Source organism: Haemaphysalis longicornis, unplaced genomic scaffold (assembly GCF_048455015.1).
Source record: "Haemaphysalis longicornis isolate Haplotype H1 unplaced genomic scaffold, Haemaphysalis longicornis Haplotype H1 scaffold_27, whole genome shotgun sequence".
Classification (NCBI taxonomy): domain Eukaryota; kingdom Metazoa; phylum Arthropoda; class Arachnida; order Ixodida; family Ixodidae; genus Haemaphysalis; species Haemaphysalis longicornis.
In genome coordinates, this window is record NW_027526325.1 from 487,223 (window position 1) to 503,114 (window position 15,892).

The following is a 15,892-nucleotide window of genomic DNA, read 5'->3' on the forward strand; positions in this document are numbered from 1 at the left end:
CTCCTTCTCGTGCAGGTGACGGGCTGTTTTGCGCTTAGTTGACTTTTCCCGGCAACAGCAATCTCGCTGGCATCGCTTGCCTTCCTCGGAGTGCCAGCCCGCATCCCATTGACGCATGTGTCACCAAGAACAAGGCAAGGAACGTCGCCTCAAATGAAACGTGCACCGAAGCTGACTACAGAAAGTGCACGTATTTAGCCTTCCAGCCTTTGGCAGCTACCGAGGCTGACTTGAGACTACAAAAGGATAGATCCTCCACTGCTGTACTTGAGCTTGGAACTGGTACAACTATAGACATGCCGCTCATGCCCATTCTCCTTCTCGTGCAGGTGACGGGCTGTTTTGCGCTTAGTTGCCTTTTCCCGGCAACAGCAATCTCGCTGACATCGCTTGCCTTCCTCGGAGTGCCAGCCCGCATCCCATCGACGCATGTGTCACCAAGAACAAGGCAAGGAACGTCGCCTCAAATGAAACGTGCACCGAAGCTGACTACAGAAAGTGCACGTATTTAGCCTTCCAGCCTTTGGCAGCTACCGAGGCTGACTTGAGACTACAAAAGGATGGATCCTCCACTGCTGTACTTGAGCTTGGAACTGGTACAACTATAGACATGCCGCTCATGCCCATTCTCCTTCTCGTGCAGGTGACGGGCTGTTTTGCGCTTAGTTGCCTTTTCCCGGCAACAGCAATCTCGCTGACATCGCTTGCCTTCCTCGGAGTGCCAGCCCGCATCCCATCGACGCATGTGTCACCAAGAACAAGGCAAGGAACGTCGCCTCAAATGAAACGTGCACCGAAGCTGACTACAGAAAGTGCACGTATTTAGCCTTCCAGCCTTTGGCAGCTACCGAGGCTGACTTGAGACTACAAAAGGATGGATCCTCCACTGCTGTACTTGAGCTTGGAACTGGTACAACTATAGACATGCCGGTCATGCCCATTCTCCTTCTCGTGCAGGTGACGGGCTGTTTTGCGCTTAGTTGCCTTTTCCCGGCAACAGCAATCTCGCTGGCATCGCTTGCCTTCCTCGGAGTGCCAGCGCGCATCCTATCGACGCACGTGCCACCAAGAAGAAAAAAAGCAACGGCGCAAACTGACCACTGCAAGTGCTCCAATTTGGCCTTCCACCTTTTGGCAGCCGCCGAGCCTGACTTACGACTACAAAAGGATGGACCCACCAGTGCAGCACTGGAGCGTGGAACCGGCGCAACTATGAACGTACTATGCTTTTCACCCATATTCTGCTTCTCGCGCAAGTTGGTTCTGTCACTTTGCCGTCCCAAAATATTGCAGTCTTTATTTTGCCGGTTCCATCCCAGGTGCTTTTCTACTGTGCGGTGAAGCATTCACTATGTAGAACACGTTCAAGTGAAGCGTTCACTATGTAGAACTACGTTTTCTTTTTTGTGCTGCTTCTATATTTCGGTGATGTGGAGGCAAACCCGGGCCCCACGGATATCTTTCACTGAAGTCAGTTTCTGTCTAACAAAAAGAAATCAAACATCAGTATGATCTTAGGAAGACGAACCAGAAAGCCAATCTCAATTACTAGAAATTTGACGAAACAAATTTCCGACTCGGAAGAAACGTTCCCTGAATTAGGATATATTGGCCCCATGGTGAATGAGTGCAGAAAAGTGTTTGAGGAAAATCCGAAAGTCATAGAAACGTTACGGGCAGAGGTGGACGACCCGGAGAGCCGGGGTAAGTGCTGCACCCTCCTCTTTTTGGCATCGATGATAAAGATGCGAGGGAATGCTGGACAGCTTCGAGATAACGTGTACGGAACGTATGTGCAGAGACATTACAAATTAACCCTCAAACTGTGGCTAGGGCTGACAGAATCATAAAATTTAATCCAGAACGTAAACGATCACTGATTGTTAACTTCGCATTGTTCAACAAAAAAGAAACTATGCTAACTTCCGCAAATTTTTAGGACACTGGAATCAGCCTGTCAGGAGATTTTTCTGAACAAGTACGAAGGGAAACAAAATTGCTTTGGGAATTTGCAAAAATTCACAAACAGGCCGATACGCGTGTTAATCTTCGACTCCACGTACTATATCTTGAAAAGTAAATAATTTAGTGGACGAAAGAGAAATTAGCAGTGGCTTAGCTAGGTTATGTGAGATATACATAGCGCGAGTTAAGGTTCAGGTGATTATTCTTAGTTTTTCTGGTTGTCTAGGATTAGCTTGATTATCGTGCTTCCTGCTCCTTCATTGACACACACACGGTACACGCATTATGTGAGATGAATATTTATCAAGCGGCTCCGGCGCAGCGTCACCAATCGCCCCTGAGCTAAGCTGGTTCACAGGCGCACGCCGGTTTTACTGCGACGCACGAATCATCAGTTCCACACCCGGCCACCCCTCCCATGATCATCAAGTGGACCAGCCAGCTACGTGCTGCGCTTGCGCAGCACCCTCTTGCTTGGATGAATGAGCCATCGGTACCACACTCGGCCACCCCTCGCATGATCATCAAGTGGACCTGCCCGCGACGTGCCGCGCTTGCGCAGCACGGCTCTCCAGGAGCCACGCAAAACTGCTCAACCTCGGCGAGTGTAGCTCACGCTACAAAAACCAAATCAGGTTGTAAAGCCCAAATGACCTTGCATCAAACCACTTACTACGCTTTCTTTTTTGGTTCTAAACTGCCGTAGCATCAAAAACAAAGTTCAAGAATTTGGTGGCCTGGTGCTGACAGTAAAGTCGTCTGTTGTTATCGGCACTGAATCAAGGCTGAATGAAGACATTGAAAACAATGAGGTATTTCCTGAAAATTACGAATGCTACAGAAATTATAGGAATGGTCACGGAAGCGGTGTGCTGGTCGTACTTGACCGCGACATTGCATTCTTAGAAAGTAATATTTTCACTCCTTATTGTGAATCGGTACGGTGCCGCTGAAGATTGTGTAATGAGAAGTCCCCATCGGTATGCATCTTTCACCGTCCACCAACATCCGGCATAGAATACTCATCCCAATTTTTCACGGCCGCCGACTCAGTTCAGCGTGATTATGTCGTTTTAGGTGGCAACTTCAACGTACCCGAAATAGATTAGCATCGACAGCCGGCTTTCCCAGGAAAATGTGGCAACCTTAACACATCAGTTGATGATTTTGTAAACTTGCTTTCACTAACCCAATTGGTGCTAGAGCCCACCAGAGGACGCCACATTCTTGATATTTTTCAACCACCGTACCTGAACAGGTGCTACAAACTGGGATTGGACCTGGTATTAGTGATCAGCAGACTGTCCTTTGTGAAATGAATATCGGAATACTAACTTGTAAAAAAAGAACTGCCGAAAAATTTTTAATTACTCGAATGCTAACTTAGCAGAAATAAATGCCACTTTAAAGAATTATTTTCCAACTTTTGAAACGTTAGCAGAATCACGTTCATTGAATCAGCTCTGGCATCTCTTCAAATTTTATTATGTAGACATACGTGATCAATATGTACCACCATGGTCAATATCTCCACGGCGCCGAAAAAATACCTTGGTCCCCAAAAGAATTACACCGGCTCACACAATAAAAACAGGGAACTTATAAGCTTTTTAGGCGCAGTCCATGCGCAAAAAATGCCGATAAGCTCAAAAGAATGCTTTGTCAAAGAACGCTTTGTTCCCGCCTTAATGACCAGAGGTAGCGGCTTCTTCATGTCTCCAACAACATCCGCTTTGCGTTAGCTGGGCTAGGTCCTGCGGATGCGCCCCGGGCTCAATACGTACGTCTAAGACAGCCGCGCTTATTTCCTCCCTAGAAAGCAAACAGGCAAACAAACGCACAAACGAAGGAGGTCAGAGAAAGGCAATAACTTCACGCCCTTTACAAATGTCGGCCAGCCGTGCTTCGTACACTCCACGACCTCCACCAGTGGAAGGTCCCGCGCCGTTAGCTGTTCGAGTTCTCCGATAGACACAGTGCCATCACTGAAACTTGCCAATCGGCCATAGTAGAAGCCAGGTCTCGAATTTGTAGCTTGAGCTACACTGGCCGAGGTTGAGCAGTTTCGTGTGAATCTTGAAGGGCCGTGCTGCGCAAGCGCGAGAGCATTGTATTGGATTCGATTGGATTGGATTTGAATTGGATCTGGATTGGCATGGATTTGCTTGGATTGGATTGGATTAAATTGGATTGTATTGAATTGCAATGGAAATCCAATCCAGTTGGAGTACGGGTGTGTAGAAAATTGGGTCTGCACATTCGCCGGTCTGCGCATTCCAGGGGAGTGACGTCATAGCCGCGAAAGACGCACTGGCGCTGGCGCATGCCCAGCTGTGCGCCTACGTTTCGGAGTAGCCACGTCTGACTGTGCGCCGGAGCCGCTTGATAGCCGATTCGCGTGGCCCCTGGACAGCCGTGCTGCGCATGCGCGAGGAGCAGTTACTAGGACTGGACTGGTTTAGATTGGATTGGATTGGAAATCGTTTCACCAGCAGAAAGCATGACAATCAACTATTTCTATTCAACCAGGAAACCTAAGAATAACCAGCTGAACCTTGGCTCACGCTATCTATATCCCGGCATTGCCCAGCTAAGCCATTGCTATTTTTTTCAATTCTTTTGAATTTCACCTTAAATAGAACCCGAAAGAGGATTGCAAACACATAAAAACTATTAAAAAAATACGGTACCTCGATTCCACCTCTACTTGAAAGTGACACTGTTACAGAGCAAGCTTTGGAGACAGCGGAACGTGTCAATCGCTATTTTAGTTCTATATTTTGCTCGGCGTTATCGCCAACGGATGAACATATCATATGCACACTTGTTCAAAAACACACGGTAGATATAATTTTTAACACACGCATAATTGAAAAACTGCTAGAGAACCTAAGCGTTTCAAAAGCAGCTGGCCCAGACCAATTGCCAAATGCACTACTGAAGCATTGGGCGCCTTCTGTTTACCACCAAAATTAGGAATGATTTTTGAAAAATCTTTTCAAGAGGGCGTCCTTCTCATGAGTGGGAAATAGCGACAGCTACCCTAATTCATAAGACCGGCCCACGTTATGTTATGTCAAATTACAGTATGCTTAATTACAGTATGCTGCGAAATCTCAGAACATATTGCGTATAGCAACCTATTAAAACATATTAAAAATAACCCCCTGTTTTACCCGTCACAGCACGAATTTTGCAAAGGTTTATCGTGCGTTACTCAACCAATACAGTTCACGCATGATATTTCAGTAACACTTGATGGTCGCCAATCTATTAACTGCGTTTTCCTAGATTTTGGAAAAGCACTTGATGTAGTAACACAAACTGTTATTGAAAAAACTATCCCTCTATGGTATTGCCCCTAAGAATTTGTAATGGCTTTCAGCGTACATTACCGGCGGCCAACATTATGTAACAATCAATGCTGCAGCCTCTCGTACCTCAGCCGTGACGTCAGGGGTGCCCAGGTATCGTCTTGGGGCCTTTGTTGTTTCTGCTTTGTATAAATGATATCAGTGATAACATTGCGTCGTCCATGAGGCTCTGCGCTGACGATTGTGTGCTGTACAGGAAAATTTCTTGTGAAAGTGGTACCAGAGTAGTGCAAAACGATGCCGCGTCAACATAGGTTACGCGAAAGTGAGCACCATAGTACCGCTGTTGCGCAGCAGCGTTTTGAGCGCGCAGTAGCAGCAGCAGTATTATGTACCACCACGCTCAAAAGCATTACCTCGACGTCAAGTTCTTGTACTATATTGTATGTTTGCGCTTATTGGCGCAAAATTAACTAGGACCAAACAGCGCCAGAACTACGTTACCTGGTCTTTCAATAGTCATGTTAATCTAAAATATGTATGACACCAGTATGATATATGCTAAAATGCTGTACATATGGGTGTACAGGGCCCGTAAACTAAAAAAAGAGGATACAATGGCAGATGAAGGGAACTATGAATTGAACGTGGCTGCAGCGGGCCCCCCATGTTAACAAAGAAAACATCAGAGCCTTGCCCGATGTTCGTAGGCTCCGAGGTCATGCACTGCACGAAATGAGCTTGAAAAACCTAATGTCTGCAAGATAGCTTGAAAGACATTTGTTTCAGAACATAGCCTCATCTCCCAAAAACAGTGAAGGGTGTAGCGGAATGTTACCGTTATGGATTTTAGGAAAGTGTCGTTGTCTAGCCTCATTGTAGGATGCGCACTCAATTAGCACATGGAGGACTGAGAGCCGGTCCCCACTCTTGTCACAAACTGCTGGGAGTGCACCATTCAAAAGGTACGCATGTGTAGCGTAAGTGTGACCTATACGCATTTTGCAAATGGATACTTCAGTGAATCTGTTTTGTTTTTCTGTTGTGTAACTTCCAGGTGCGGTTTTATTAAAGGGAGCTCGTTGTCTGTGTGTGTGTCCCACGTGTGCTGCCAGCATTTACGGACTACCCTTCGGATCACTGGCTTCAAATCGAGGTTAGGTACCTGCTGTATGCCAACATCCCTATGTAGGGCCGCCAAAGTGGCATTCCGGTAGGCAATTTCATCGCCCATAATGCCACTGTGTCCAGGGAACCAGCAAACAAGTATTTTTTTCGTTTTAACTTATAAGCAGTCAAAAGAGCTTTAAAGGTGACTGAGGACAACATTTTTGGTAGCTTTAAACTAATCTAGTGCTGTAACCACACTTAAGGAGTCTGTGTAGATAATCGATTCTTGTATTTTGCTCTATGTAATGTGCTCCAAAGCGATTAAAATACCATAAACTTCTACCGTAAAGATACTACTATTTTTGGTCAAAATCCTTGTGCTGGAAAAATCCGGGCCATGTGCAGCATACGACACAGGAGAAGCAGACTTGGAGCCGTCCGTGTACAGTGAGGTATATGGATATGTCTATTGTAATAGTAAGAAATGCTACATGATAAATTCACGAGGTGCACGGCGCTTATCAATAAGTTTAAAGGATGTGTCGCGACGAATCATTGACATTTCCCAAGGCGGCACTACACCAGCAATGGGGGTCGGTCTTTATGCCCTCATCTAAGGACACCCCTACTTCTCGTGCAAGGCCTTTGACACGTAAGGATAAAGAGGGAGGGATCCAGGGGCCTGCTCAATACAAATGGGCAGATGAGGTAACATTCAGAATAGAGCTGCACGGATGAGTCTTCATAGACAATGTCCTAATAACACAGAGCAGAGTTGTATGCGCGCGCTGGTGCTCTAGGCACCAGCGGTCACATTCTACATAGAGACTTTCAATTGGACTTGTCTTGAAGACTCCCGAAGCAAGGCGAAGGCCCAGATGTAGCACTGGGTTTAACATTTTTTGGGAACTTTTACACGCGGACACATACAATAGGCTTCCGTAGTCTATACGTGACATAACTAAACTGAAAAAGGAGGTGTAGAAGGTAATCTTTATCAGCAGCGTAAGACTGATGCGACAACACTGAATGTTCGGTATGAATGTGCGGTATGAATGTTAGCTTTTCGTCAAGTATAAGACCTAAAAACTTATGTTCTTTCTTGATGGGAATCCGTTCACCGTTCAGCATGATGTGGGGTTCTGGATGAATTCCACGCTGCCGTGTGAATAAAACACATGTACGTTTTTGGGGATTCAGTTCAAAACCATTGCCTTCCGTCCATTTCGCAAGACTGTTTACGTCTAACTGTATTTCTCTTTCACATACGGACAGGTTGCATGATCTAAAGCTATTATGGACGTCGTCAACATAGATTGAGTAGGAGATTGTGGGTGGCAACGATTTCCCGAGAGAATTCATTTTAACTACAAACAGAGTACAGCTTAACAATCCACTTTGAAGAACACCATTTTCTTGTGTGTACGTTCTGGATACCGCTGTCGCTACTGTTACTTTAAATGTTCGCTGTGATAAAGAACTTTCAATAGTGTTTAACATGTGCCCATACACACCGAATGCCTTGAGATCAAGCAGTATGGCGTGACGCCCAGTTGTGTCGTATGCTTTTTGTAGGTATGCTTTTGTAAGAAAACAGAAATACAGTGCTGTTTGTGGATAAAGGCATCTTTGACATACGACTCGAAGGCAACTAGCTGGTCATTTGTGCTTCGACCTGGTCGGAAACGAGCCCCACAACTGTCCAGGATGCCGTTATATTCAAGGAAAATCATTAGCCCCTTTATTACCATTTTTTCAAAAATCTTTCCCAGGCAACTCTTCAGAGGTATTGGTCGGTAACTGGCAAGTAATGAAGCATCTTTCCCATCTTTTAACACAGCAACTAATACTGCTTCTCTTCAGGCCTTCGGAAAGTATCCTGCCGCCCATATTTTAATAAATAGGTGCAAGACTGTTTGGAGAGTTTCTGTGTCGAGATACTGGCGCCGAATGATTGCGGAATCGAGCACTCAGTAGCATGAAGAATGTGGGCCGTCTTCAGTTCACAGGGTTCATCAATTCCCAAATCGCTTAAAGATGTGTACGGTAGTTGTGATAATTGTGTAAATTTTAACCAATCTGCACCAGACTCCTCAAACTTTTTGTGACAAATGGAACTGCTAGGGCCTTTGTCAATGCCTTTCAAGATGGCTGGGAAGTGATCACCCCCGCAAGGGTTGTCAACCACTCCCCATTCAACAGACGGAAAGAGGACAGAACAGCCGATTGCCAGGTCTATGTGTGCGTATGTGTTGTGTGTAGTGTTGTGGTATGTCGGCTCTTTTTTGTTAAACAAGCAAGCTCCGAATGAGAAGAGAAATTTTTCTATCAAGCGACCCCGGTAGTCTGTGCGTTCAGATCCCCAAAGGGGGCTGTGCGCATTCAGGTCACCTACAAGTAGAAACGGTTCTGGTAGCTAATCTATAAGAGATTCAAATTCAGAGCTGGACAATCGATATTCAGGAGGAAGGTATAGTGAGCAAATGGTTGTAATCCTGTTGAAAATCATTGCCCGTACACCAACCGCTTCTAGAGCAGTGCAAAACTGAAGAGATTTGCAAGGGACACATTTTTCATAACTATAGCTACGCCACCAGAGGAGTGCGTGCAGCTAGCTCTATCTCTCCTAAATACTGTGTACTGGTTCACGAAGTTGGTCTGTCTTGAGTTCAAGTGTGTCTCTCGTAAACGCAAGATGGATGATTGCGTTTTGTGTAGGATTTCATATATATCATCTGAGTTTTCAATAAGACCCCTGCAGTTCCACTGTGTAATTATTTGAGCTACCATTAATGTTCAAAAAAGATTTTAGCTGGTGTAGATTATGACAAGCGCGGATTGAATCAACTACCACACTCAGTTCAGACTTGGGCCTGTGACACGGGCAGTTGGTGGCTTTGTCCCCGTCCTGCCATGGTGCGCTGTTATCTTGCCGCCTTTGGCATTGGCACTGGCCGAGATGTTGTTACCTCCACCGTCTGAGTACTGTGACAGTGACGAGATGGAGTCCTTGTGGGCTCCACCCCGGGATATGTTTGAGGTGAAGGAAGGAATCCTTGCCGTCATCGACTGTTGTTTGTCGGACGCAGACATGGTCATGAGACACACCACATCTACGTCCATGGCCGCCTGAAGTCCGGCAGCGGGAAGAGGACCGACGGCAGAGCCATCACTCCTGACGTTCACAGGCAGCACAACACCTGCGGGCACCGCAGGTGTCGTGTCGGCTGGTTGGGCTGTCTTTGGCAGCACCCGGGGGGGCTGGGACGGCACCAAGTCTTCTTCGCAGTACTGGGTGGCTGCTGTGACAAGACGCCGCTCCGCCCCCCGGCAAGCTGCTTCGGCATACCTTTGTGAAAACATCGAATGTTTTTGTCGTGCTTCTTGATAGGTAATGTTCTGGGTGACCTTCATCTTTATGATTTCTTTCTCTTCTGTGAACTTACTACATGACCAGGCGTATGCGGCATGGGTTGTTCACAGTTGGCACATTTCAATACATTAGAAGCGCAGTTCTCTGAAGGGCCATGATGTCCTGCGAACTTGGCGCATGTCAGTTTTCCACGGCAGGTGGTAGTACTGTGCCCATAATGCTGGCACTTGAAGCAGCGGCGTGGTTCGGTATGTAGGGTCGGACGTTGCGATGAAGGAAGCCTGCAGTGACAGACTCCGGTACGACACTTCGGTCAAAAGTTAGGATCACATGTTTTTTTTTATTCTTTCCCATCGCGCCTGATCATTATTCTTCTTACCGCAGTAACGCCTTGGTCACGCATGCCCTCCAGGAGGTTAGACTCGCTTTCATTGAGCAGGTCCATCTCGGGAGTCACGCTCTGCGAACTGTTAAGGCTCCAATGGGGCGCCACAGCTATTTCAAGGCCACGTAAGTCGGTCTGGTTCAAAAGATTGTCAGATTGTTTTTTAGTAGATAGTTCAACAAGCACGCCCCTGATGTCAGCTTCTTTGGCTTGTAGTCCACACCAACTACACTTTCATTGAACTTGGAAATTAAGAAGACCGACTCACAAGTAACTGGAGATTCCTTTGCCTGGGATTGTATCACCAAGAAGTGAGGAAAGTTGCCAGGGGAGTTAAACTTCATGCAGAGGTTTGAATATTACATCGGTGCGGGCTCTTTTTGGGGCCCGATCGTTTGGAAGAGCTGGTTTTGAAAATAACACGCGACATAGTATAAGCCAGGGAACTGGGCTACTTTCTTCTTTGACATTACCCTGATGGTCAAAGAGGTCCCTGAGCTCCCAGCCTGATTAACAGACAGGGAGCCCATGGCCGGAGCTTGACAAAGGCTCCGACGGCCACCGTTCACGGCTTCTACCCCTTCACCTTTCAACTTCTGACCACGGTAGGCAACAGCTTAAGTATGGGGGGCTCGGGGTACGCGGTGTCGCCACTCACTGTCACCAAGATTACTCAAGGTGCCCCGTGCGGGGACGTGAAGTACTCTTTCTCGAAGCGTCCTATGGCTTACCTATTGCAAGCACGAGCGACGTGTTCGGCACAGATCAGCTGATTGCAAGCTCGCCTGTTTTGGTTTTCCCACAGATTTCTCAGCTCTCGGCGAGCGTCTTGCCCGTCAGCCGCTGGGCCACTAGCCGATTCATGTCGCTAGCCTCCCAGCACTCACTACATTTACCGCTACGCAGTTTTATCTCGATCGGCGCGCGAACACTCACCATTTTTTTGCAAGCATGTTTTGGCTGTTGTACTGAACGACACTGCCGGGGGCAAGGTGCGGGCGCGCCTGTGACATCTTTGTTCGCAGGAAACTGCTCGGCAGCGCGGGCAATTCATGCATCATTCCGCCGTCTTTCGGAGCCGCGGCGTCATTTTCCGCTAGAGCACCATCACACAATGTCACCATGATTATTCAAATCTGCTGACAGCACGGATGAGAATCGGGTGGTAACGGCGCAGAGGACTGACGCTGGTAGCCGTGTTTTTTCTGCGAGATTCGGATGCAGGCGCAGACACGGCGGGAACTGTAACGGCGGTTTTCACTTCTGCCAGGAAAATAAATCGTCGGTAGAAAACCTTCCATGTGAATACCACCCATAGCGCCACCTCCTCATACAGGAGCTACATGACGGTTCCAAGTGCCGGTATTCGCGCTGCTATTCCACATAGCTTAATTCCGTCATTCCTGAATCACTAACAGTGGCTTCTGGATTGAGTTCCCGGCGGTGGACAACGTGTAAATTTTGCTTTTCCCGTAGCCTGCGTTTTCGGCGTACTTGTACCGCAGAAATCCTCTGCACAGTCTCATGAACAGCCCCGGCAGAATAAAATGAGCGAACTTTCTAAGGAATACAAGTTAAAGGTGGGCTCTGAACTAATGTTCTGGCAGATAGAGAAACTGTTAATGTACTCTTGATTACTAATACGACTTTGTGTGAGCACAATATAAAGTGCGCGCACACAAAGTTGTACAACCCTGTTGAAAGTTTCTGTATAGCTAAGATGCCTTAGTGGAAACGTGGTCAGGATATGCTAAAGTGGCTTCACGTCGCATTACGTCATGCTCTCTAAACTCACATGAACAAAAAAGAGGGAACAATAATGGCATCGCACTTGAGTGATACGATCCTAGTGTGACCTCCCTAAACGCCCTGACATTGCTTTTTCTTCTTAGTGGCCTCAGCTGGCTTTTTTACGGAAGGCCACCCGCGCATTCCGCCGGAGACCCACATTCCTGCAGTTCCAAGGCGTAGAGCGAAATGCTTGCTCTGTGTTTTCACGTTACGGCGCACTACTTAAAAGGGTATTCGCTGATCCTTCACAACGGCATAGATATTTTCCACTTTGTCCTTGGAGAAACCATTGCGTCGTTGAAGTGCACTTGGCCTTACAATTGGAGTAATCGAAAGGGTGAACAACTACGCATGTGAAACACTGACTACGGCCTGCCCACATGTTGGAAACATTTCACATATGAAATGTCCTAGGAAACATGCCAATGCATTGCAAACCTCCGGTACTCCGTTACCCAGTGGCACTATCATTCGAAAAGCTTCGACTGCCAGGCCCGCCACTCACTTGAACAGTTGGGCTGCCTGTCTCCACCGTTCGGGAAGAAGTCCACGTCGCCGATGGGTTCCTTGAGCCCTGCGATAGGAAAACGACAGCCTGTCTGCCCACTTCTTCGCACAGGCTGCCACAAGACGAGAATCTTGTGCCGTCCCTGCCCCAGAACAGCCTCTCGCCTCTCCCTGGTCCTTCCCTTCCTTTCGATTATCCCACGACAAACACAGAGACGTTTTGCTGAAGTCCGTTCAATTTCCCTGCGTCCCACTGCTCGCGCCATCTACAGCAACGTTTTGTTACTGCTGCAATAGGAATACTGCCCCTAGGTCCAGGCGCGCGGGATTTGTTTTGTATTTACGTGTAAAAATATTGTTTTCAACAAGAATTTCTTATTGGTTGTCACAAATGTGACGTACACATTTATTTTAATTAGAAAGAACACTGCGAGCACCATTTCCGCATTGATTTTTTTTTTCTTAAGCATGCCTAGTGTTTCCTTTTTGCTCAAGTGTTTGCTATATAAACTTCTCGGCCCATACTTTTTGTACTTCATGGCCAGATGATTCAATCGAGGGACAGAGATGTAGACAGATAGACACACAAACATACAGGCCAGAATGTTTGGGTTTAATTATCCCAAAAAATTAAATCCTGTTTCAAAGCTTTTTCCACTCGAGATCAGCACAGTAGGCGAAGCAGCAATGTGTGCGTAGTATGCTTAACTGAGCTATGAACCTGACGCGACCAGCCTGAATGGGCTACTGCTAAAAAACAGAAAAGCGCCAAAAAAAGAAGGCTAAGAAATAGTGGTGACGAGAAACAGTGAAAATCGCGACTTCACAAGGAGGTAGGTACGTTGATGCTGCAATAAAATATTTACATGGAAAACTGCCCACTTCCTTGCCGTTCAAGTCACCCTGCCAATGGCTTCGGTGGAAATCAGCTTGAATAAAACGAACACAAAAGGAAGAGGGAGTAGCACGACACACTGCTCCCTCTTCCTTTTGTGTTTGTGTTATTCAAGCTGATTCCCACCGAAGATGTACCAACTAGCACAGACCAGAGCCATTCTGCCAATGGCTATTCCAAGCAGTTGAATTCAGAGCACACCTTTTTACCTCTACCGCCTAATGGTTCTGTCACGACCGTTGGTGTCAACAGCAAACTCCCTAGAACAAAACCAAAGTAGTTACTGGCACAACCGTGAATGGAACCTGAACGAATAGAGAAACGTCACGAGATCCCGATGTCTCCCGGATTGGGCTGCGAGCCTACGCGGAGACGCGGGAGATTGACGGTGCACGTCTGCGGGTTTCCCACTCGCGTTCTCCCTGAATTCCACGACAACGCAGGTTATATACGCAGTGTCTGCCACATGCTATATAGGTGGTTATACCCGCATGCCATCTTTTAAATGCAGACCATTTCAGTAACTCACGATGTCACCCGCGTTGACGTCCGTAGTCCGACCCGCACCCCTCCCTACTATATAAAAAAATACTATCCCGCGCCCGGTTTAGATCCCTCGACCCTGCGGGCGGAACGCAATGTACATGGTGCTCTACCCACTGCGCCACAAAGCCGACACAGAATGGGACGCTACGAACGCGCCTTATATCGTTGACTTATTCAAATTACTCCTGACGAGCGCTCTCTCGTCAGCAGTTGCCACAAGTGCAACATTAAGGTAACGTAAACTACTTAACGTCGTGCGCCCCCGAAAATGCTCTGCATTTGATCGTGCCCCTCGCGAGGGGGATGTTTCACTGCGTCTTCTCTCGGTCGCGGGACCCATGGCGCCATCTGGCGGAGGCGCGGCACAACTCGTAGCACTTTCTTTGAAAAAGCGCCTCGAAAGCGCGGCAAATATGAAATAGGGATGACGCGCTTTCGAGGCAATCCGCCTGTCACTGTGGCCCATGAGTGGCCTAGTGTGGGCTAATCAATACGCCATCCTCACTCTCAAATTGTGACGTCTTTATTTTAACAATTTTTCTCCCGAAGTACAGGAGGGTACTTGGAATAGCGAAAATACTGTGTGTGTGTGTGTGTGTGTGTTTGTGTGTGTGTGTGTGTGTGTGTGTGTGTGTGTGTGTGTGTGTGTGTGTGTGTGTGTGTGTGTGTGTGTGTGTGTGTGTGTGTGTGTGTGTGTGTGTGTGTGTGTGTGTGTGCGCGCGTGTGTGTGTGTGTGTGTGTGTGTGTGTGTGTGTGTGTGTGTGTGTGTGTGTGTGTGTGTGTGTGTGTGTGTGTGTGTGTGTGTGTGTGTGTGTCTGCGCGCGCGTGTGTGCGTGCCTGCGTGTGTGTGTGTGCGTGCGTGCGTGTGCGTGTGCGCGCGCGTGAATGTTAGTGTGGGCGTGGGTGTGGCGTGGGTGGAGGTGTGGGTGTATATTGTCACGAAGCCAAAGACGGCAACAGTCAGCGAAAAGTGCTCAGGCGAGTTATCGCGAATCGCCCACCGCGGCGTCTGCTCTGCGGGCATTTATCATTCGCCGCGAGCGCTTTTCGAACCGTCGAATTACATCCAGAACATTCTAGTCCAAAGAAGATTATTCATATCAAAGAAGATTCTGGGATGTTCCGGAATCACCGTCCGGAATCACCTCGTAGGTAATTGGCGAACACGTCGTAGAATTCGGTAAGGTCTGAAATACCGTCGCAGAAGCTTCTAACTGACGTCGGATTGGCGTCTAAACCGACACACGACCCCTGGGCGGTACTCGCCGCTTTGGCGTCGGAGGTTGTAGCATCCGGCATCGATCAGATGCTGTTCCGTTGTACGAACTCGAGCGAGCTGGCGGGCCTCCTCTGCACGCTGAAGGTATCTTTGGACGTCAGCGTTGAGGTAGTCGTCTTCTACGTGCGGGAGCATGGCGTCGAGCATCGTAGTCAGCCGTCTTCCATAGAGAACCTAGAACTGTGTTATCTGCGTAGTTTCCTGGATAGCCGTGTTGTACGCAAACGTACAAACGTACAAGACGCAAAGGACTTCGTCCCAAGTCTTGTGTTCAACGTCGACGTACATAGACAGCATATCCGCGATCGTCTTGTTCGGACGTTCCCTTATTCCGTTCGTTTTGGAGTAGTACGCCGTCATTCTTAGCGGATGAGTATTGCTATAGCCTAAGTCTCCTTGTATAACATCCGCAGTGAAGCCCGTTGCGCGGTCCGTGATTAGGAATTCGGGGGATCCATGTCGCAGCACAACTTGACTTATGAAGAACTTTGCGACTTCTTGCTCTGTCCCCTTCGGAAGAGCAGCGGTCTCTGCGTAGTGCGTCATGTAGTCTGTCGCTACGACAATCCACTTGTTCTCGGATCGTGACTTCGCGAACGGACCCAAAAGGTCCATTTCAATGTCTTGGAAGGGCCTCGATGGAACGGCGATCGGCTAGAGAAGTCCGGCGGGTCTCGCCGGCGGCCTTTTTTTTCGCTGGCAGTAACGGCAGCTCCGGGCATATTGG

General features: G+C 47.8%; 1 protein-coding gene across 4 annotated transcripts in view; it reads right to left on the bottom strand.

Moving 5' to 3' along the window:
• Positions 1–15,892, bottom strand: part of LOC144172915 (pancreatic triacylglycerol lipase-like) — a 356,275-nt gene that overhangs the window by 185,114 nt on the left and 155,269 nt on the right. For all 4 annotated transcript variants that reach the window (XR_013323130.1, XM_077701504.1, XM_077701503.1 and 1 more), the window contains exon 6: positions 12,444–12,512. Coding sequence is in view for 3 of the 4 variants with exons in the window: in XM_077701504.1 (XP_077557630.1) it covers positions 12,444–12,512 (69 nt within the window). In the remaining variant the exon portion in view is untranslated. The remainder of the gene's footprint in view (positions 1–12,443; positions 12,513–15,892) is intronic.